Source organism: Vipera ursinii (genome assembly GCF_947247035.1).
Source record: "Vipera ursinii genome assembly, chromosome: 2".
Lineage (NCBI taxonomy): Eukaryota > Metazoa > Chordata > Lepidosauria > Squamata > Viperidae > Vipera > Vipera ursinii.
Genome location: NC_139513.1, coordinates 26,734,030 through 26,755,587, shown reverse-complemented (window position 1 = coordinate 26,755,587; position 21,558 = coordinate 26,734,030). Strand labels below are relative to the sequence as shown.

General features: G+C 45.9%; 2 protein-coding genes and 1 long non-coding RNA gene across 9 annotated transcripts in view; 1 reads left to right on the top strand and 2 right to left on the bottom strand.

Moving 5' to 3' along the window:
• OGG1 (8-oxoguanine DNA glycosylase) overlaps window positions 1–14,498 on the bottom strand; it is a 28,634-nt gene extending 14,136 nt beyond the window's left edge. Inside the window, exons 1-2 of the mRNA XM_083356057.1 lie at window positions 13,647–14,498; window positions 3,282–3,655 (exon numbers count right to left, since the gene is read on the bottom strand). Of these exons, the coding sequence (XP_083212183.1) occupies window positions 3,282–3,655; window positions 13,647–13,876 (604 nt within the window). The 5' untranslated portion in view covers window positions 13,877–14,498. The remainder of the gene's footprint in view (window positions 1–3,281; window positions 3,656–13,646) is intronic.
• Window positions 1–21,558, top strand: part of LOC310636369 — a 431,277-nt gene that overhangs the window by 237,907 nt on the left and 171,812 nt on the right. The gene's annotated exons all lie outside the window — the stretch shown is intronic.
• BRPF1 (bromodomain and PHD finger containing 1) overlaps window positions 17,636–21,558 on the bottom strand; it is a 36,412-nt gene continuing 32,489 nt past the window's right edge. For 5 of the 7 annotated variants that reach the window (XM_083355949.1, XM_083355948.1, XM_083355950.1 and 2 more), the window contains 4 exons: window positions 20,933–21,069; window positions 20,712–20,830; window positions 18,799–18,953; window positions 17,636–18,626 (listed from right to left, as the gene is read on the bottom strand). In XM_083355949.1, coding sequence (XP_083212075.1) covers window positions 18,443–18,626; window positions 18,799–18,953; window positions 20,712–20,830; window positions 20,933–21,069 — 595 coding nt within the window. In that variant the 3' untranslated portion in view covers window positions 17,636–18,442. Of the gene's footprint in view, window positions 18,627–18,798; window positions 18,954–20,711; window positions 21,070–21,558 lie in introns of all 7 variants that reach the window. The other 2 variants (XM_083355946.1, XM_083355947.1) reach the window with 1 other exon arrangement.

Below are 21,558 nucleotides of genomic sequence, written 5' to 3'. Positions count from 1 at the left end.
TTCAAGTTGCCAAGGCTGAAAAACATTGCCCTGGTGCCACCAGGTTCCCTTTTGCAGGAGTGATGCTTGCTGCCTCTTCCTGCATGGAAGATACCTAGTTTAGGTTGTTGCAGTAGCAAACAAGAGCCTTGGTGGAGCAGTGGGCTGATGCCTCCTTAAGTAACACCAGCTGCCTGCAATTAGTGCAGGTTCGCATCCCACCAGGCTCAAGGTTGACTCAGCCTTCCATCCTTCCGAGGTAGGTAAAATGAGGACCCAGATTGTTGGGGGCAATAAGCTGACTTTGTAATAATGCCGCTTGGGGTGTGTGTGAAAGCCCTAACAAGCAGGCATATACATAGAATGAAGGCTACTGCTAAGCTTGTAAGCCGCCCTGAGTCTTCGGAGAAGGGCGGGATATAAATGTAATAAAAATAAAAAATAAAAATAAATAAACAAGAGGGGCAAGTATGCTCCTTTAAAACTTTTCTCTTCAAAAGGAGCAGACTTGCAACTTGCAGTCTGAGGAAGGAAAAGGCTTTAGAAGAGAGAGGCTCCATTTGAAGCCCTGCCAAGTTCCTCATCTGTAGGATGACTTTCTCGATCAGATGCACCTAATCCTCAACATGATTTTAAACACGTTTAAACAAATGGGCAGACAAAAGATGAAATTTCAGAAGTAACCTCTTTGTGGGAAGGGATGAGAGACTGAGCTAAAGATTCTGGATGGCTTTTTGAGACCTCACTACTATTTTCCTTGCTTGGGATAAACACATGTCCATTATCTGATCTTTTTTTTTAAAAAAAAAACAACAACACACAAAAACCCACAAAGGGCAAATTTGATGGACCACTAGGTCTTTTTCTGCCATCAGTTTTCTATGTTTGCAGGGTAAAGTCACAATGGCTTGGGTCCGGGATATCTGAGGGAACACCTGCGGCCGGCATCAAGTTCCCTTCGTCCTGTGCGCTCCCACAGGGAGGGCCTTCTCAGGGGGCCGCCGGTTAAAGATTGCTGGCGGATAACACCCAGGGGGAGGGCCTTCTCTGTGGGTGCACCTGCCCTGTGGAACCAGCTGCCCGTGGAGCTTAGGACTGCCCCCGACCTCCGTTCATTTCGCCGGGACCTGAAGACCTGGCTCTTCCCGGCCCAGGCTGAGAGTTTTAATTGGGGTTTTTATATTTCTTCAGGGATTTAATTTAATCTTTTAAGATTGTTTTTAATTTTTGTATCGAAGTTTTAAGTACCCTGTAAACTGCCCTGAGTCCTACGGGAAAAGGCGGTATATAAATTCAATAAAATTCAAATTCAAATACATACTTTACTCTGGTGGTGCAGTGGTTAGAATGCAGTACTGCAAGCTACTTCTGCTGACTCCCGCCTGGCAGCAGTTTGGCAGTTCAAGTCTCACCAGCTGAAGGTTGACTCAGCCTTCCGCCCTTCCTAGGTCAGTAAAATGAGGACCCAGATTGTTGGGTGCAATATTCTGACTCTGTAAACCGTAAAGCACTGTGAAGTGGTATATAAATCTAAGTGCTATTGCTATTATGTCAAGGAGTCAAGGAGAGAAGCAACCTAGAACTAAGGAGAAACTTCCTGACAGTTAGAACAATTAACCAGTGGAACAACCTGCCTCCAGAAGCTGTGAATGCTCCAACACTGGAAGTTTTTAAGAAGAGACTGGACAGCCATTTGTCCGAAATGGTATAGGGTTTCCTGCCTGAGCAGGGGGTTGGACTAGATGACCTCCAAGGTCCCTTCCAACATGATGATGATGATGATGATGATGATGATGATGATGTTTAAACTAAGGAATTCAGTTTTCCTTGGTGCTGAATTATACAGTGGTCCCAAAGGTGCTTTTTCCAAGAAGGACTGGACTTTCCTGAATTTACAAAGAAGGCACAATTAACACAACACGAGCGAAGAACAACAAAAAGGCAAATTTTCTGCTCTATAGCTTAGACAACACAAGAAAGTCCCTTTGCCTCTTGAAAAAGCACCTTTGGGACAACCATAGACATGAATTATACAGTGGTTTCTGATTTCTGGATTTTCATGGTACTAGCAGTAAACAGAGAGAGAGATCTCTGGGCAAGAAAGCCTCACCAATAAAGGAGCATATTTGTAGCTCAGAGTTGAAGTGAGGGGTCCTCGGTGCTCTCTAAGCTTGGTTGTTTTCTTGCAGACGTTTCAATACCCAAAGTAGGTAACATCAGCTGTGCAGCATTTTATTATCTGCAGTGCAAATAATAAAATGCCTGCCAGGAATCAGTCAAGCTGAGAGGGCACCGAGGACCCTTCAAGAAAGCCTCTCTTTGGGGTCTGTCCATTTTCAAGTCTCCCTCTGCCAGACAAGGATAATGTTTGTTCCCTAAAATGAATAAAAATAAAGACATGTAAGAATTCAAATTCTGCACTCTTGATATGAGACACAGCTTTGCCGCTGGTCAATTAGTCTCAACTAAATAGAACATCACTTAGTTGTAATTCCTGAAAGCAAGTGCTCACACACAAATTAGGATATTGTACAGGATATTACAATTAGGATATTACACAGAAGAGCAACAAAGATGATTAGGGGACTGGAAGCTAAAACATGTAAGGAACGGTTGCTGGAATTGGGCATGTCTAGTTTAATGAAGAGAAGGACGAGGGGGGACATGATAGCAGTCTTCCAATATCTCAGGGGCTGCCACAAAGAAGAGGGAGTCAAGCTATTCTCCAAAGCACTTGAAGGCAGGACAAGAAGCAACAGATAGCAACTAATCAAGAGAAGCAACCTATAACTAAGGAGAAACTTCCTGACAGTTACAACAATTAACCAATGGAACAACCTACCTCCAGAAGGGGTGAATGCTCCAACACTGGAAGTTTTTAAGAAGAAACTGGAAAGTCATTTGTCTGAAATGGTACAGAGTTTCCTGCCTGAGCAGGGGGTTGGACTAGATGACCTCCAAGGTCCCTTCCAACTTCATCATCATCATCATCATCATCATCATCATCATCATCATTATTATTTGATCATTGCAGTCAGCCAGATGTTCGGACTGGATTTGGCATTTTTGTCTATCTATCGAGTCTTTATCAAGGACCTGGGATAGGCAGATGTGGATGTTTGATGGTATTACAGATATTATCGCAGGATGATGATATTATTATTATTATTATTATTATTATTATTATTATTATTATTATTATTATTATTATTATTATTACCAACTCTTCATCATGTAAAAAAAATGCATGTATTTTTATTGCAGCATCACTCTCTCCAGTGTTAGTTTTTAAGTTTGCCTACCTGGGAATTTCACACCTACTTCCCGGAAATGTGAGTCAACATAAGACCAACCCTGGTACAAGGCAGACACATTGACGTGTAGCTGGAAATAGTCCTGGAGGATCTGAGAAGGAGTCAACCCGTCTGTTCCCCGAGCCAGCTCTCCAGGAAAATGGCCGCCCGGACGTTCGCTTGTCCCAGCACGATTAGGCTCCGGCTGTGTTTGCTTCCTGCTCTTCTTCATGGGAGGTTCGGGGAGGCCTTCTTCCTCTCTGCCCCCATCCTCTTTTTCCTCCTCATGCAAGGTGTACCACAGATGTTCCTCAGACTGCGTGAGAGTCCAGACTCGTCCAGCCAGCACGCCAGTCCAGTAGCCAGGGCTGCTTTCAGACCACCTGAGAAAATCACAGGCTTGGTTAGCAGCAGAAACAGCCAAGCGTCACCTAAAAAGGCTACACGGATCCTTCAGACAATACAGGTAACCCTTAACGCACAACAGTTCATTCAGTGGCCATTCAAAGTTACAATGGCACTAAACAAAAGTGACGTATGACAGTTTTTCACACTTAGGACTACTGAAGCGTCCCCGTGGTCAAATGATCAAAGTTCTTGTCAACTGACTCATATTTGTGATGCTTGCATTGTCCCGGGGTCACGTGATCACCTTTTGCAACCTTCTGACAAACCAAGTCAATGGGCAAGCCAGATTCACTTAACAACCCCATGTTGCTAACTTCACAACTGCAGTGATTTACTTAACAATTGTGGCAAGAAAGGTCATAAAGTGGGGCAAAACTCACTCATTTAGCAACATAAATTTTGGACTCAACTGTGGTCATACGTTGAGGACTACCACCTGCAGTTCATTTCTCAGCCTAATTGTCACGTTTCTTAAAGCCGAGGTCACCGATGAAAAATGCACTGGGTCAAGATTCACCACAATAGCAAAGTTTGGACTAGAAACAACTCAAGCTTGGATCCCAAATTAAGTTAATAGCGAAGCTCATAACATTTCAAATCTCATGTCTTTTCTTCAAATTTCTCTCCAGTGATACGGGAGCACCTACTTTCCAGTCTATGAAGAGGTTTTCCAAAATGACTGCAGAAAGAAATGAAAGGACAAGAAACTTTTATAACTTTCCTGCGTGCAATGTATGTGTGAGAGAGTGAATTTGGGGAAAGTAGCTGCATTCAGGCAGAAACACCTTCCTTCCTTCCTTCCTTCCTTCCTTCCTTCCTTCCTTCCTTCCTTCCTCCCTCCCTCCCTCCCTCCCTCCCTCCCTCCCCACACAACTTTACTCACAAGCATCCAAGCTGCTGTTCCAGCTGCCTATAATAACTGAGCCATTCCCTGATGTTTGCAAAGATGTGCAGATAACCAGAGGCCGCCTCACCCCACCCAGGTCCTTAAATTACAAAATCAACCCCCAAGACAGCGTGTGTGAGGCTAGCTAAAATCAAAGGAGATAGGAAAATGGCAAGCAGGCCAGGAAGCAACATCTGGAGATTGACAGCCATTACAGCCAAGCCAGAGGGCTATATCCAGTGCTTTTTTTGTAAAAGAAAAAGGTGCCGTAACTCACACATGTGAGTTCCATCCAAAAAAGGTGCCGGAACTCCGTTCTGAGCGTTCTATGACAAAAAAAGCCCTGGCTATATCAGTCAACTGCCAAGCTACAGGGGTGGCGTATCCTGGTGGGATTCCTGCTGGAGCCTGGCACAGGAGTTCAGCTGCAGGGGTCAAAACCATCAACGCTTAAGAGCAGAGTTTGAAGCCTGGCCTGGAGCTTGGTATCAACTATAAAAGGAGAAGCTGCACTGAGGCAGCCTCTTATCCCAACTAGTGCAAGAACTTCTGGGGAAAAGGCAAAAATTGTTTGCTATTTTATAGACTTTTGAGATTTTTGTTTGAACGGAGCATTAAAAGATTGAAGGACTGGATATTAAAGACATATTTACGTAGCAGCATCACCTTGCAGAGGCTGAAAGGGTAGAGTTGGCCCAGAGGAATCGCCTGTTGTTAGAGAAGGGAGGGGCCAATGGAGGAGAACACTGGCAGTCCAGGTCAAAATGAGGGGTCCTTTGAGCTTGGTTGTTTTCTTGCAGACGTTTCTTGCAGACATCTCATTACTCAGCTAGGTAACATCATCAGTGCTAGCAGGGAGTGGGGTTTGCTCTCATTTTATATTCTGGTGGCCTGCCCTGTCAGAGTTGGTGGGGATGGGGGTTATTTGATTGGCCTGTTAAGCTTCTTTGGCAGTTCGTGGATCGGGGTATTGCTTACTTCTTGACTGTTGCTCTGTCGTTAATCTTGGTATTAATCTCTGCTCATCTGGGTAGCTGATTGCTGTAGGACAGGGCTTTCCAACCAGTGGTACAGGTATTACCTGTGGTACATTGGCACCTGGCAGGTGGTACACAACCATCCTAGAAATGTGGTACCAGGGGAGGGGAATGAGCTGAACCAGAGGCAGCACCACACAAGCCTGAGCGAGAGACGGCTGGAGCTGCAGGGCTGTCAGGGCTCAGTGGAAGCGCCAGGATCAGCGCTTCTTCGGGGCTGTCAGGGCTCAGTGGAAGCACCAGGATCAGCGCTTCTTCGGGGCTGTCAGGGCTCAGTGGAAGTGCCAAGATCAGCACCAGGCTCCAGCTGGAGCTCGGCGCTGATCCTGGCACTTCTGCTGAGCCCAGAAGCGCCGATCAGCTGGAATATTGCAGCATCTCCAAGGTCTTGTAATTTACATTCAGATGCTTGGTAACTTGAGATTCAAGGTGCTGGTGATGACCTATAAAGCCCTAAATGGCATGGCTCCGGGATATCTGAGGGAGCACCTGCTGCCGGCATCAAGCTCCCTTCGTCCTTTGTGCTCCCACAGGGAGGGTCTTCTCAGGGTAACGCCAGTAAGATTGCCGGCGTACAATACCCAGGGGGAGGGCCTTATCTGTGGGTGCGCCGGCCCTTTGGAACCAGCTGCCTGTAGAGCTTAGGACTGCCCCTGACCTTCGGCCTGGACTGAGAGTATTAATTGGGGTTTTAATTGGATTCTAATTGGGATTTTTATTTATTCAAGGTTAATGTAATCATTTTAATTGTTTTTAATTTTTGTAATTGTTGCATTGTTTTTTAAAAAAACCTTGTGAACCGCCCTGAGTCCTACGGGAGAAGGGCGGTATATAAGTTTAATAAATAAATAAATAAAATAAACTGATTCACATTTATGACGGTCACAGTGTCCCAGGGTCATGTGATGTGACCAAAATCATTTTTGACACCTTGCTAGGTGACTGGTGGTACTCGGATGTTGCCATATCCTAAAAGTGGTTCAATGGGTGAAAAGCCCTGATTTAACAACTACAGAGTTTCACTTAACAACTATGGCAAGGAAGGTCGCAAAATGGGGCAAAATTCACTTAACAACTGTCTCACTCAGCAACAGAAATTTTGGACTCAGTTGCGGTTGTAAATCGAGGACTACCTGGATGTAGATATCGTTTGCGTCTATTTGTCAGGCTTCTTCCAGGTGTTCTCCAGTGTTCTTGGACTTGGCTTGTTCTAGGATAGTCACAGTTTCCCAGTTGAAACTATGGTTAAGTCTGTGTTGTGAGATTAAGGAGTTTTCATCATGTCTTCTAACTGCTAGTGGGTGTTCATGGAGACGGGGTGTGCTAAAACACTATGTACAGATTTGCTACGGTATGGTATGTTCAGTTCTTGGAAAGTATCCTCACTTTATGACATTTTTTACAGCGGTTATTAAATGAACGTGATGGTTGTTAAGTGAATGTATTCTACCCAATAGGCGGGCTTTTGCCAGAAAACAGAAGTAACTGCTGGAAACCAAGTAAAAAATGACAAAAATCATGTCCCAAAGGGGCTTTTTCAAAAGACAACTGGACTTTGGTTTTCCTTGAAGACGTTTCGCTTCTCATCCAAGAAGCTTCTTCAGTTCTGACTAAACGGTGCAGGATGGAAGGTTTTAAGTCATTTGGCCAGAATTGAAGAAGCTTCTTGGATGAGAAGCGAAACGTCTTCAAGGAAAAACAAAGTCCAGTTGCCTTTTGAAAAAGCCCCTTTGGGACAACCCATGACCAGGATGACTGGGAATCTCCACAGACATCAAAAATGGTGTTACGAGACTCTTCATAGACATTTAGAGAAACAGCATCCAGAGACCTCTGTATACCTCAACAGCTCTGTATGGACATCACCTATACCTCAGTTCTTGGAAAGCATCCTCACTTTAAGTGTTCGTAATTGTATTAGACTGGACGATGGTGCCGCTAACTGATCTTAGCAGCCAAGTTAATGAAAGGAAAACAGTATGCCAACTTCTAAGCATGTGAAAATGAAATGGGAAAACAAAAAATGGAAGCCTCTTATCGCTACAGGAGTGTGTCTGTTTTTCAATTTAACTTGGCAGCTTCTCTGACAGCTGCTCTCCAATCAACCCTGATCAACTCCCGTATCTGAACTGTTTGAGCAAATAACCAGGGACAGAAGCTGGGCCTGTCTAAATAAAAAGCATCCCGTGTTCTGCCACTGAGCTACTCCCTTCCCCAAACATCACTTCTTGAAGTTATAAAAGTCCTTATTATTTCCTGCCTTTTATCTATAGAGCACTCAAAGGTAAACAGTCTAAATTATTATCAGCTAACATGCAATTGCCTTTATTGGTGGTGCAATTCAAAAAAGACATGGTTGGAAGGGACAGGCTTAATTCCTCTACTGAAAATGGAAGGAGAAATAAATTTACCGTATTTTCCGGCGTATAAGACGACTTTTTAACGCATGAAAATCTTCTCAAAAGTCGGGGGTCGTCTTATACGCCCAGTCGCCTTATATGCCGGAAAATAGTAAATCCTCGGGAGCAGAGACGTTAGTGGAAATGGACAAATCCAGCGCTCGAGAATGGCGAAAGACGGCCTCCTCATAAATAAACCGACCAGCCCAACCGAGGCTGAGGCTCCAGCTTACCGGCGTCCTAGGGCAGCAGACCCCTTTTTTGGGGGGGGAAGGGAGCGAGAGCCAAACGCGTGCCGAGCCGCCGACACTCGGAGAGCACGAGAGCTCAAGGGAGCACAGGAAGCCAGGCAGAGGCCGACCTGACATGTTCGTGCGGAGCTGAGCTTCACCTGACCCTGGAAGTTTGACTTCAGGGCGTGGTGCAGTGGCCCGACCTACAGCAACACCCGCCTGGGAAGGCGCAGCTCGGGAATTGCTACAGGCAGACCGCAGCGGAAAGCTGGCGCTGGGGCTTCAGCCCCTCTGCCCTGAAGTAGAAGGCAGCCTTGGGGAGGGGGTGTGTGAATCTCAAACCTGCGGTTCAGGGCTGAGCCCGTTTCTTTCACCACCACCACCACCCGCCTTCCGCCGCCCTGTTCATTAACTAACCTATGGAAAGAACCGCCTTCTTTCAGACCTGGTGCCTTCCCGAAGTGTTGGGCCACAATGCTCGTCGCTCCTGGCGGAAACAGCCAGCGCGTGTGGCTGAAGTAGAAGGGGGCGCCAAGGCGAGAGGAGACGAGGTTTAGGCGAGGCACAGCAAAGCTGATCTCAAGGCCAAAAGCTCTTGATAAACCTTCACCTAATTGAGAAGCAGCCCTGACTTCCTACTTACCCGTATTTTCCGGCATATAAGACTTTAACCCATGAAAATCATCTCAAAAGTTGGGGGTCGTCTTATACGCCCAGTCGTCTTATACGCCGGAAAATACGGTATTTTTGGAAGAAAGGCAGTCCGTTGCTTGCAAGTGGCCAAGGAGAAGCTCCTTTCTCCTATATCTCACAACTGGGTTATTATTTATAGCCACAAAATATACAAATAAAGTAAGACTGAGGTTCAGACCAAATCTTGTTACAGCCTCTAAGGGATTTCAGAATGTGGATGGAAGCCAATGTAATGCAATTTGTCACTTTGGAGAAACAGTCCCAAAGGTGCTTTTTCAATAGGCAACTGGACTTTGTTTTTCCTTGAAGATGTTTCACTTCTCATCCAAGAAGCTTTAGAATAGAATAGAATAGAATAGAATAGAATAGAATAGAATAGAATAGAATAGAATAGAATAGAATAGAATAGAATAGAATAGAATAGAATAGAATAGAATAGAATAGAATAGAATAGAATTGGAAGGGACCTTGCAGGTCATCTAGTTCAACCCCCCCACCCAAACAGGAGACTCTATACCATTTCTGACACATGGGAGTCCAATCTCTTCTTGAAAGCCTCCAGTGATGAAGCTCCAACAACTTCTGAAGGCAAGCTGTTCCATTAGTTGAAAATTGTCAGAAAATTGTCAGAGAAATTCTCCTTATTTCTAGGTTGAATCTCTTCTTGATTAGTTTCCATCCGTTATTCCTTGCCTGGCTTTCCTTCCTTTGGAAAATAGGTTGATTTCTCCCCACCCCCACCACCCTGTGACAGCCCCTCAAATATTGGAACACTGCTATCATGTCTCCCCTCGTCCTTCTCTTCTCTTCACTAGACTAGCCATGCCCAGTTCCTGTACCCGTTGTTCATAGGTTTTAGCTACCAGTCCTCTAATCATCTTCTCTGCACTCTTTCCAGAGCAGACATGTCAAACACAAGGCCCAGGGGCCAGATCCGGCCCGCGAAGTGGTTTCATGTGGCCCGCGAAGCCATCCTGGAAACAGTGAGGGAACAGCCCCCACTGCCTTGGCCCTGGCCCAGAGACCCTCCTTCTGCCAGAGACTCTCAGATCTGTCCCACTCCTGCCCAGGCCCCCATAGGCACCCTTGATGCGAACGATGTAGAGCTGGCCACGCCCACCCAGTAGGCCATACGCACTCTAGCCACGCCCACCCAGTAGGCCACGCCCACCCAGGACACACCCACCCGGCCCCCTGAGGGCAACCGCAATGCTGATGCGGCCCTCAATGAAATTGAGTTTGACACCCCTGGTCTAGAGTCTCAACATCTTTTTATAGTGTGGAGACCAAAACTGGATGCAGTATTCTAGGTGTGGTCTTACTAAGGCTTCTTCGGTTCTGACTGAATGGTGCAGGATGGAAGGATTTAAATGATTCAGTCAGGACTGAAGAAGCTTCTTGGATGAGAAGCGAAAGTCCAGTTGCCTTTTGAAAAAGAACCTTTGACCTGGATGACTGAGACTCTCTATAGACATTTAGAGAAACATCATCCAGAGATCTCTGCATACTTCATCACCTCTATTTCAGCCTGTACTGCAATATAATCCATCTTCTTGAGTACGCATCCAAGTACTTCTAACACCAATTATGAATACCTTATATATTAGCAAGCATGATTAAAAGCCATTTCCCCCCCTAGATTAACTATCAGTAAGAACCTCAAAGCGTGACATTCTTGTCAAGGCTAGTTAAACTATGACATCTGCTGCTGACACATCATTAAATTAGACATTTTTAAGAGGGAGGAACAGACAAATTGAACAAGAGATAATGATGAGAACTGCCATCAGTGTGGACGGCTGAGTAATGGCTTGTTAGTGATGAAGCAAAGACTGTAAGTTGAATGCAAAGGATTCAGGTATGGGGAGTAGCTTTACTGAGTACATAGGGACAGATACACCAGGAAGCCTGATGTAAGAATTTAAGTGGAAATCCCTAAACAATTCTCTGTAAGTCAAGAGAAAGCCTGGGAAGAGACAAAAGAATCAGGATATTTCTACTGATAATACGCTAAGTTGAACAAAATGAAGATGAAAAGACAAAGATCTAAAATTGTGGCTTGCAGAGCTGGTTGTATGTTTGTTTTCCTTGCCCAAGACATGACTTATTTTTCCAGGACACAAACTCATGACAGTCCTTGGGGGGGGGGGAAGGAATGGAACAGCAAGTATCCACATTTCAGTGATTTTTTTTTAAAAAAGACAGAGATTTATCAGTTCAAAGAAAGAAGGTCCCATAACAAAAGCTATCAGAGGATATAAATACTTCCTAAAATAAATGCCGCCCCTGGTCACTTTTTCCTCAGAGGTCTCTCATTCTACTGATTTACTTGGAGGAGAAAGTAGCAACTTCCTGCTTTTACTTTTTTTCATTTTCTGCAATTTGAACAGTAGTAGTTAAGACACCAGGAGACCAAGGTCTAATCCCACCTTAGGCTGGAAGCCAGTTGGGTGAGTCTGGGTCAGTCCTTCTCTCTCAACCCTTGGAAGGAAGAAGAGTAGGAATGGGCAAATTATTTTCAAAGCCTTGCCAGGAAAACTGCAGGGACCTATCCAGGCAATTGCTCTATCCGGGCAATTGTCAAGAGCCAATACTAACTTGAAGGCATGTAAAGGTAAGGTAAAGGTAAAGGTTCCCCCGCACATGCGTGCTAGTCGTTTCCAACTCTAGGGGCCGGTGCTCATCTCCGTTTCAAAGCCGAAGAGCCAGCGCTTGTCTGAGGACGACTCCGTGGTCATGTGGCTGGCATGACTAGACGCCAAAGGCGCACGGAACGCTGTTACCTTCCCACCATAGTGGTCCCTATTTTTCTACTTGCATTTTTACGTGCTTTCGAACTGCTAGGTTGGCAGAAGCTGGGACGAGTAACAGGCGCTCACTCTGTTATGCGGCACTCGGGATTCGACCCGCCAAACTGCCGATCTTCTGATCAACAAGCTCAGCATCCTAACCCACTGAGCCACCGCGTCCCTTGAAGGCATGTACACACATACAAAGAACATAGGATTGGACTAGAGGGCCTGGATGGTACTTTACAAATATACAATTCAGACAGGATTGGGCTATCAGTGATTTTTAGTCTTGACAGCTGCATAGGAACTGCAGAATCAAAAAATGTAAGCCTTAAATTACATTTGATGAATGGCAAAAAAATAGAGAAGTATAGACTTTCTCCTGTTCTGTTAGTGAGCTTCCCACGTGCAACTGGTTGGTCATATAATGTGGGGATAGAAAGGCAAGGCATAGCATATTCTTTATTGGCCTAGTGTGATTGGACACACAAGGAATTTATCTCTGGTGCATAAGCTCTCAGCATACATCCAAACAACAATGTGAAACGTCATAGATCATAAATAATAAGATACAACCATAATCATAAGATGCAAACAATAAGTGATAAATCATAAGATTCTAATAGAAGATGGTGGTAGGAAAGATGAGAAGATGAGAAGGATAATAGTAACACAGCCCTACTACATGGGTAAATATCTTTAGGCATAAAACAGTGCTATGGGAGTTAGGTGTTTAGCAGAGTGATGGTATAGGGGAAAAAGCTACCTTTGTGTCTAATAGTTTTGGCATGCAAAGTCCTATAGTGGCATCCTAAGGGGAGAAGTTGAAACATTTTATGTTGAGGATGTGGGGGGTCTGTAGAAATTTCCTCAGCCCTCTTTCTGGCTTGTGCAGTGTACAGTTCCTCAATGGAAGGCAGGCTGGTTTCAATTGTTTTTTTCGGTAGCCCTAACTATCCGTTGAAGTCTGTACCCGTCCTGTTTGCTTGCAGATTTCACCTGATCCAGGAGATATTTCATAGGTCTGCAAATGATCTATGAAGTCCTTGGTGCTAGTTGGACAATGAAGCACCTGCAAGCAAACAACCAAGCTCAAAGAGTAAGAAGGACACTCCCCAGTTCAGAGCCGAAGGTTGTGCCCAGGGGGAAGCATTGGAGCTTAAGGCTCAAGGCTTCAGCTCCATGAAGCCAAGGATTATAAGCAGAGTTTAAAGGGACTGGATAGATTCTACTGATCAATCATGCTTAGAAGAATTAGAAGGGCATTCTAAATTTAACGCTATTGTGGTTTGGGGGGGGAGAAGGAAAAGGGGCAGCACCAAAATGCAAGTGGCGTCCCTTCCCTCCCCCCAAAACCTAAGGAGTGCCATCCCCTCTTTGCAAAAAGAAAGACGGTGTTTCATCCTTCTTGCAAGTGGTAAAGGAGTCCCTGCGGATTTTGCTTCGCTAGCCCTTACCAACTATAGGGGGCGGCGCTCATCTCCATTTCTCTTACAAGTGGGGGATGAACCAAAATAATAATAAAAGGATTGGTGGTTGCGGATGATGGAAAAAGCCTGCAGGAGCATTGCTGCACAAGCAGAATATATCCATCATTACGAAGAGAGCCTGGCCATCATCTTTCGCTCTTTTCCCCATGTCTATTCTCGTGCGCGCCCCTATCGGGGCTCTCATGCATTAAAAGCACCGCTTCCTTCATCACCGGGCCTCCCCATGCACCCCAAAGCTGCACAACCCCGGGGAGTAGCCATGGAGATGAACGGCAGCAAACCCAGAGAGGGACAAGTTAAAAGATACTACTGAGGAGAAGCCGCCCAAGGGCTACACAGCAATGCAAGGAAAGAAGGGCCAAAAGGGGCGATTCGACGGGATGCTTTTTGAAAAGGTTGCAATTCCTGGCTGGGAGCCGCCAGGGGGCGCACTAACCGGAAGGTCTGTCCGCCACAGAGTACCAGGTCGAGGCGGAGTTCGGTGCGCGGGCAAGGCAGGGAGCGCCAGGGAGTCGCTCGAGGCAGCTGGGTCGGCCGGGCGTTCATGTTGTACCTTCTGCTGTCGCTGCCCTTGGGGAGGAGGCGGGGATGACTGCGCTCCAGCCGCAGCTCTCGCTGCACTAGTTTGGCGCAAAACCCGTACCTCCGAGTCCGTAAAAACACCATAGAGAACGGGCTCTGAATTTAGAGGAGGGGCCGCGCAAGGGTAGAGCGGGGCAGCCGCTTTCCACTCTAGGCTGCGAGGAGGTCTTTGTGGTCTGTTTGGGCGGAAGCCCGGGTCTTTTGGCCCAGAACAAATCCTTCCTGTCCGCGGGTTAAGGCTGGCTACGCATTAAAAGGGTCTTGTACGTTACAAAGCGAATGGGAAGGGAAGTGGCGCTTTTAGGGGAGGACGGAAGTGGAGCAACCATTATCTGGGCTGCCAGAATCGGAATAATCAGTGCGCGATGTAACTGTATACTGTTTGTTATAATCATATTTAAATATCTAGGAGGAGTTCCAGGCAGGAAAAAAAATGGAACAATGCAAATATCCTTTCAATTATCCTTTTCTCGTCAGGCATAGGGTTTAGGAAGTTAATCAGACCAGGATTGGAGGCATTGTTGTTATTCTGAGGTTTTTATTCTTGGCAGGTTTTTTTTTGGGGGGGGGGGGGTTGTAGTTATTTATATTGTTTTAAATTCTCTTCCCCATCCAGACTTACCTTGAGAAGCCATATACATTAATACGTAGTGGTATTTTAACCCTACTTTCAAAATGTACACTATTGATAAAACACATGTAGTAGTGTATAAGGTAAAGGTAAAGGTTCCCCTGCACATGCGTGCTAGTCGTTTCCAACTCTAGGGGCCGGTGCTCATCTCCGTTTCAAAGCCGAAGAGCCAGCGCTTGTCCGAGGACGTCTCCGTGGTCATGTGGCCGGCATGACTAGACGCCAAAGGCGCACGGAACGCTGTTAACTTCCCACCGTCGTAGTCCCTATTTTTCTACTTGCATTTTTAAGTGCTTTCGAACTGCTAGGTTGGCAGAAGCTGGGACAAGTAACAGGCGCTCACTCTGTTACGCAGCACTCGGGATTTGACCCGCCAAACTGCCCACCATCTAGTCAACAAGCTCAGCGTCCTAACCCACTGAGCCACCGCGTCCCTTAGTGTAGTACTGTATAGAGGACAACAAAAAACTAAAATTCCACTTTTTGCTGGTTACCTGCTAAAATCCACATTAAGAATAAGAAAGTCACATCAAATATGCTGGGCACTGAAGTACAAGCTGGCATTCATTTCATAGTATAAATAGTACATGCTCTGTGCCATATAATATTTAAATCCTTGATTCTGCTAAGTTATGCATTTTTTTTAAATTTCCCAAACTGATAAAATCAATGGGCACATAATGCACATATAATTTTAAAGTATTATTTTCCATTCAGTCATCACCACCATCAAAATATACATTTCATTAAAAATTACCATAATATATTTAAGATATATTCAGTTGACCTTTGGGTACTATAATTAATTAACCATCTGAAAGGCCAGCTCTTAGTACAAAATAGTATGCAAATTATGTGGAATCGTAGGGCTCTTACTCAAGTTTTTTTAAATGCTTTTTATGCTTGTGAAGCCATATGCTAAATAAATAAATAAATATGCTTGTGAAGATTCTTTGTTTTTCAAAGACTTTGTTTTTCAGTGGGTTAGGACACTGAGCTTGTCGATCAAATGGTCGGCAGTTTGGCAGGTCAAATCCCAAATGCCGCATAACAGAGTGAGCGCCTGTTACTCGTCCCAGCTTCTGCCAACCTAGCAGTTCGAAAGCACGTAAAAATGCAAGTAGAAAAATAGGGACCACTACAGTGGGAAGGTAACAGCGTTCTGTGTGCCTTTGGCGTCTAGTCATGCCAGCCACATGACCATGGAGACGTCCTCGGACAAGCGCTGGCTCTTCGGCTTTGAAACGGAGATGAACACCGGCCTCTAGAGTCGGAAATGACTAGCACACATATGCGGGGGAACCTTTACCTTTACACATCACAGGATAGAAGGTAACTTTATTATGGTACACATCTTTTCTAAACATACTTGCTCTGGGTTAGCTCCACCCTCCTAGGTTTTATATGTTGATGTAGCCTTGTAAATAATGATAGTTATTGCTTATAGCAAGTAAGTCTTAACATTTGTATAATGGCATACAACTTTTGCCTTCCTCCAAAAGTTCTTGTATGTCTTGGGATTAGGTGCTGCCTCAATGTGGTTGCTTTTTCTGGCTGCTATCAAACTCCAGGCCAACCTCTAAGCCAAGCTCCAAGCAGGAATCATACCACAATGGGTTAAATGTCTGTGGAGATTCTCATCCAGGTCATGGTTGTTCCAAAGGTGCTTTTCAAACAGCAACTGGACCCCAATGGGTTTCTTACAGTAACTTGTGATCCTGGCAGTTGACCGATTGCCCTTTTGCTTTCTGGTAATAATTGTACATTTTCAAACATCACTTCCTACTTCATTGCCTGCTTGTTGTCTTCTTATCTTCCACCTTTTCTCCGTACACCCACACTTCGGTAGGCTGAGAGCCTGGGTGGGGTGAGGCTGCCTATGGATGTTGGCAGGGTGCTAAAAATACCAAGGTATGGTTCAGTTAGCTAGACACCTGAAGTATCAAGTAAGAGCCTTGGTGGAGCAGTGGGCTAATGCCTCCTTAAGTAACACCAGCTGCCTGCAATTAGTGCAGGTTCGCATCCCACCAGGCTCAAGGTTGACTCAGCCTTCCATCCTTCCGAGGTAGGTAAAATGAGGACCCAGATTGTTGGGGGCAATAAGCTGACTTTGTAATAATGCCGCTTGGGTGTGTGTGTGTGAAAGCCCTAATAAGCAGGCATATACATAGAATGAAGACTATTGCTAAGCACATTTGATTTGTGCTTAGATTGTAAGCCGCCCTGAGTCTTCGGAGAAGGGCGGGATATAAATGGGATTAAAATAGAAATAAATAAAATAAATCAAGATCTTGCGCTTGTGAGTAAAACTGCATAAGGGGATGAATGAGTTCATTCCCTCTTTTAAGTTTCTGGGGCTTTTAATGCCTTTGAGAAAAAAAGCATGAGTTTAGCCTGATGAATTGGGCTGGGAAGCGTTTCTGCCTTACTGCTATTGCTTTTTGCAAATGCAGGCAGCAATCCCAATCTCATTCCTGGACAATGTTAGGACATAGTTTTCATTTATAACCACATGAAATGTGATGCTCACACAGTTTAGATCATCCTCTAAAAAGGCTCTTTAGAAAAAAAATGGAAATTAAGGCTTTCTTCTGAAATACAACTAATAAAGTGACTGCAGTAGAAGGAAGGGTAGGTGCAATATCTAAATATTGGATGAAATGAATAGATTTGAAAATGGTTTCTCCATAAGAATTAATTAAAGCTTTTTTTAAAAAAAAATGCCATATACATATTTGGCACTATTGGTCTAAAATGTGTCTTTATGAACAACCTAAAAACAAGTTCTAGTGCTAAAATCTGCAAGGTCTAACTGTCATCTGTCTAGATGGGAAAAGCATTGAGAATAATTGGCTGATGCTCTCAGCCCTTTGAAGGAAAAATTGAGGTTTCAGTGTAATAAAATTAAAATACAAGGAATGTTACAAACAATTCCTTACCCATTTTTTTTTACAAACTCAATCATCATTATCATTTCTAGATACGAAATATTATGTATACTGCTAAGGTTAAATGAAACAATAAACAAAGGTAGTGGCGATGCTAATCCTGATAGCAGGATTGTAAAGATAAGCTTGACGGTTGGGCAAGCGATTTAATTGAAGCCAAGAAATTAGACAACAAAGAGTCAGCACATCTTCTGTTAAGAACAGAACAGACCGTAGATTCCCTTATCCTTCCTGCAAACAGAACTGAAGAAGGCAACGAGCCCACTTGGTTCAAAAAGAGCCATTTTATTTTCTAAGAATCAATAGAGATCTTCTTTCTCCAAAATAAATACAAGTACAAATGCCCACCCGGCTGCAGCAGAAAGAGCCGGGCTTCTACAAGGAAAGGGGGAGAGGAAGGGTCAGGCAGAGTCAGATTCCAAAAAGCTATAGTATCAAAATGTGCAAGTGAGAAGACGGCGGCCCTGCTCTGCAGAGTGTCGGTAGGGCTGGGCCAGGGGTAGGCAATCTCGGCTCTTTTCTGACTCGTGGACTTCAACTCCCAGAATTCCTGAGCCTGCTTGGCTGGCTCAGGAATTCTGGGAGTTGAAGTCCACGAGTCAGAAAAGAGCCGAGGTTGCCTACCCCTGGGCTGGGCCAAGGAAAGGCTGATGGATCTGGACAGGTGCTATGATGCAGGGAAATGGGCCGGACTCGGTATGTTGGGAGGGGTATGTGTACGGAGCAGCCCAAATAATTTACATTCTCCCACTATTATACAGTATCTTACAAAGGTCTAGAGCCTCAGGACCCAGACGGCTAGGGTACTGCCCCTAGGAGCTATACAGGCAGCTGGGTATTGCTCGTGCAGCGGGTCAGGGCGATTCCAGGCACGGAACAAGGAAGGGCAGGCTGGCACAAGAGGTAGGCTTGCCCACGTGGAGGGCATAGTGCTCTGTGGGTGTGCCCAGCACACTGGAGGGGCGGTGGGGGTGCTCTGCGCGCATTCCTGCAGCCAGGCTTCCCTGCTCCCTTCCCCCGTACAGTCCAGCTGCACTGAGTGAGCACCCAGGGCGGGAGCCCCCCGGAGGGTCAGTCACTCTCGCTGGAGTCGCTGGTCTGCTCTCCTTGGACTTTGTTCCGGTGCTGCATGGCCCGGTGATAGGCAATCTGCACAGACTTGCGGATGTTGGACTTGCGGCCTTCTAGCATCTTCTCCTTATCCAAGTCCTGGTTTACGCCCAGGGGCACGAGTTTGGTGCGGGGCAGCCACTGCCTGCGGAAACGGAACGGGCGAAAGTCACGAAGAGCACTCCCCAAAACGAGAGGGCTCCTCTGTTCCCCCGCTCTTCCCCCCCACTCAGTGGATTCCCTCAGCCTTGATCTAGCTCTGTCCCCTTCCTTGTAGCTCTTTGGTGCCCGGGAAAGTGTGAGCTTCAGCCCCTTACCAGGTGCGCTTGTTGTCAAAGAAGAGGACCAGGTAGAGATGTTCCCGGGCTTCCTGAGTCATTTGCTCTCCCAGCTTCAAGACCTCCAAGGGAGGCACAGGAATGGGGACGCCATGGTGGAACATGCCTTCCCGGGGCATCTTCGGATCAATGATCTGCCAAGAGCAGGAGGGAAAAGGTCAGGCATTGGGGGAAGCCATCTATACGACGTGTGGGAAGGAGAGGTTTGCAGAAAAGCAGATAAAAAGGAAACGGGAGATTTCCAGATTAACGGCACATGCGCTCGCAGCAAATGATTGAGAATGAATGTAGCACTGCAGATAGAAAGTCACAGCGGAAACAATCAAGCTCTAAACTCCCATTCGACCGGAGTTCCCTAAGTAGCCTTTTGCTGTTACAGAAAACGGCTTCCTAAAACCTTAACTTTCACAGATTTCTTCTTCCACGTAAACAGGTTTTTCATTCCTTGTCCCCTTTGCCCAGTCTAATCTCCAGAGACACTAGTTCTCGTCGTCTCCAGCTGACATATCCCAACAGTCGGGTTAGTAATGATGGGAATTGTAGAAGAAAAGGGGGGAAAAATTCAAATCTTTAGACTCTTGTGTAAAAATGTGCCAAGAATTCTCCAATACTGCAATGACAAACCTCAGATTTTGTGCGTGGGGGGGGGGGGGAAGTCACCACCCTGCTGTTTCTATTAGGATTGTTCTTAGGCTAGGACAGGGGTAGGCAACCTCGGCTCTTTTATGACTCGTGGACTTCAATTCCTGGCTCAGGAATTCTGGGAGTTGAAGTCCATGAGTCATAAAAGAGCCGAGGTTGCCTACCCCTGGGCTAGGAGGTTCTGACTATGCAAGTTATGTAATTGATAACACTACATATACAGTCTTCAGTAACTTTAATGCAGAGTCTGCCCAGAATATTCATCTAGTTCTTAAAGGTTTCTCTGGAAACAATTCCATCCAATTCCAGCCATTTGTCAAGAGCTTTTCAGGGGATGGTGCACCCCAGTTCAGGCGCAGCAATGCCGCTCCCCATTTCCCCAAGGTTCGGCCTCTGAATTTCAACAGAGCACCCCTTTTTCTCTATCTAGAAGGGAGGGGTTGAGGGAATTCCATGCCTACCAGAAGTTTATATTCAACCCCAGAGGTTGACTAGCAGGAAAGCTGCAGGATTGTGAATACTAGCTGGCTTTTCACAACAAGAAAAGTTCACTCTTTGGATCTACGCAATCAAGCTGTAATGTACTTCTTTCTACTTTCTACTCAAATGAATACTCGGTGATGTATGCTCCATCAAGAAGAGATGGGACAGCCATTGATCCGAAATGGCACAGGGTCTGAACAGGGGGTTGGACTAGAACACCTCCAAGGTCCCTTCCAGCTCTGTTATTCTATTATTCTGACAATTCCCACTCTCTTTCTCATTCACACAGATACACATACACACACACACACACACACACACACACACACACACACGGGACGCGGTGGCTCAGTGGGTTAGGACGCTGAGCTTGTCGATCAGATGGTCGGCAGTTTGGTGGGTCGAATCCCGAGTGCCGCGTAACAGAGTGAGCGCCTGTTACTCATCCCAGCTTCTGCCAACCTAGCAGTTCGAAAGCACGTGAAAATGCAAGTAGAAAAATAGGGACCACTATGGTGGGAAGGTAACAGCGTTCCATGCGCCTTTGACGTCTAGTCATGCCAGCCACATGACCACGGAGACGTCCTCGGACAAGCTTTGAAACGGAGATGAGCACTGGCCCCTAGAGTTGGAAACGACTAGCACGCATGTGCGGGGGAACCTTTACCTTCTACACACACACACACACACACACACACACACACACACAGAGAGAGAGAGAGAGAGAGAGAGAGAGAGACAGACACCGAATACATATTAAAACCTACCAGAGCTGGATAAGATGGGTAACCCCGGCATTTCGCCCATACTAGGTCCAAGGCATCCAAAGGAGAATCCTCATCCTCAGACAGCCAGCCAGCTGATCGGCTGATACTCTTCCGGACCACTGCACAAAGAGGAAGAAAAAAAGGAGGGGATCTTTTGCCATCCTTTGGCCAACCCAGCCCTGAACGGGGAAACCAGAAGAAAATGGCTATCGGATACTCACTGCCGTGGCCCACACCTCGACCGGTTCCCACCGAATAGGACTCGTTTTCTGTCCCGGACGTGTCTTCGCTGCTGTCCTCGGGGAAGTTTACCCGGGAGAAAGAGGGCTTCCCTCTACCTTGCTTGGAAGGAGTAGTGCTGCGAGGGAGGAATAATTTTCTCAGAGGTAGGGCCCAGAGAAGCATTAATCACAACCAAGGGACTAAAAGAAGTATGGCTCTAGGACAGGGGTAGGCAAGCTTGGCTCTTTTATGACTCGTGGACTTCCAACTTCCAGAATTCCTGAGCCAGTTGGCTCAGAAATTCTGGGAGTTGAAGTCCACGAGTCATAAAAGAGCCAAGCTTGCCTACCTCTGCTCTAGGAGGAGGGAAAGTTGAGGATAAGGGACTCCAGAAAGCCATCCATGAACTTTGCATAGGAACAAAAAGCCTCCCAAGCAACTGGCTTGGGAGAGCCTGAGGAAGCCGAATGAACAGGGTAAGTGCAAAGAACCTTCAGTCCAGTATCTTGTTTCCCAGGTTGGTCATGCAAAGGAAACTAGGAAGTTTATATGCTAAGGGCCACGGCCTACCGCATGTTTTTGCTCAACAATTTATATTTTTTGAGATGCCTTCCCTGTAGATCAG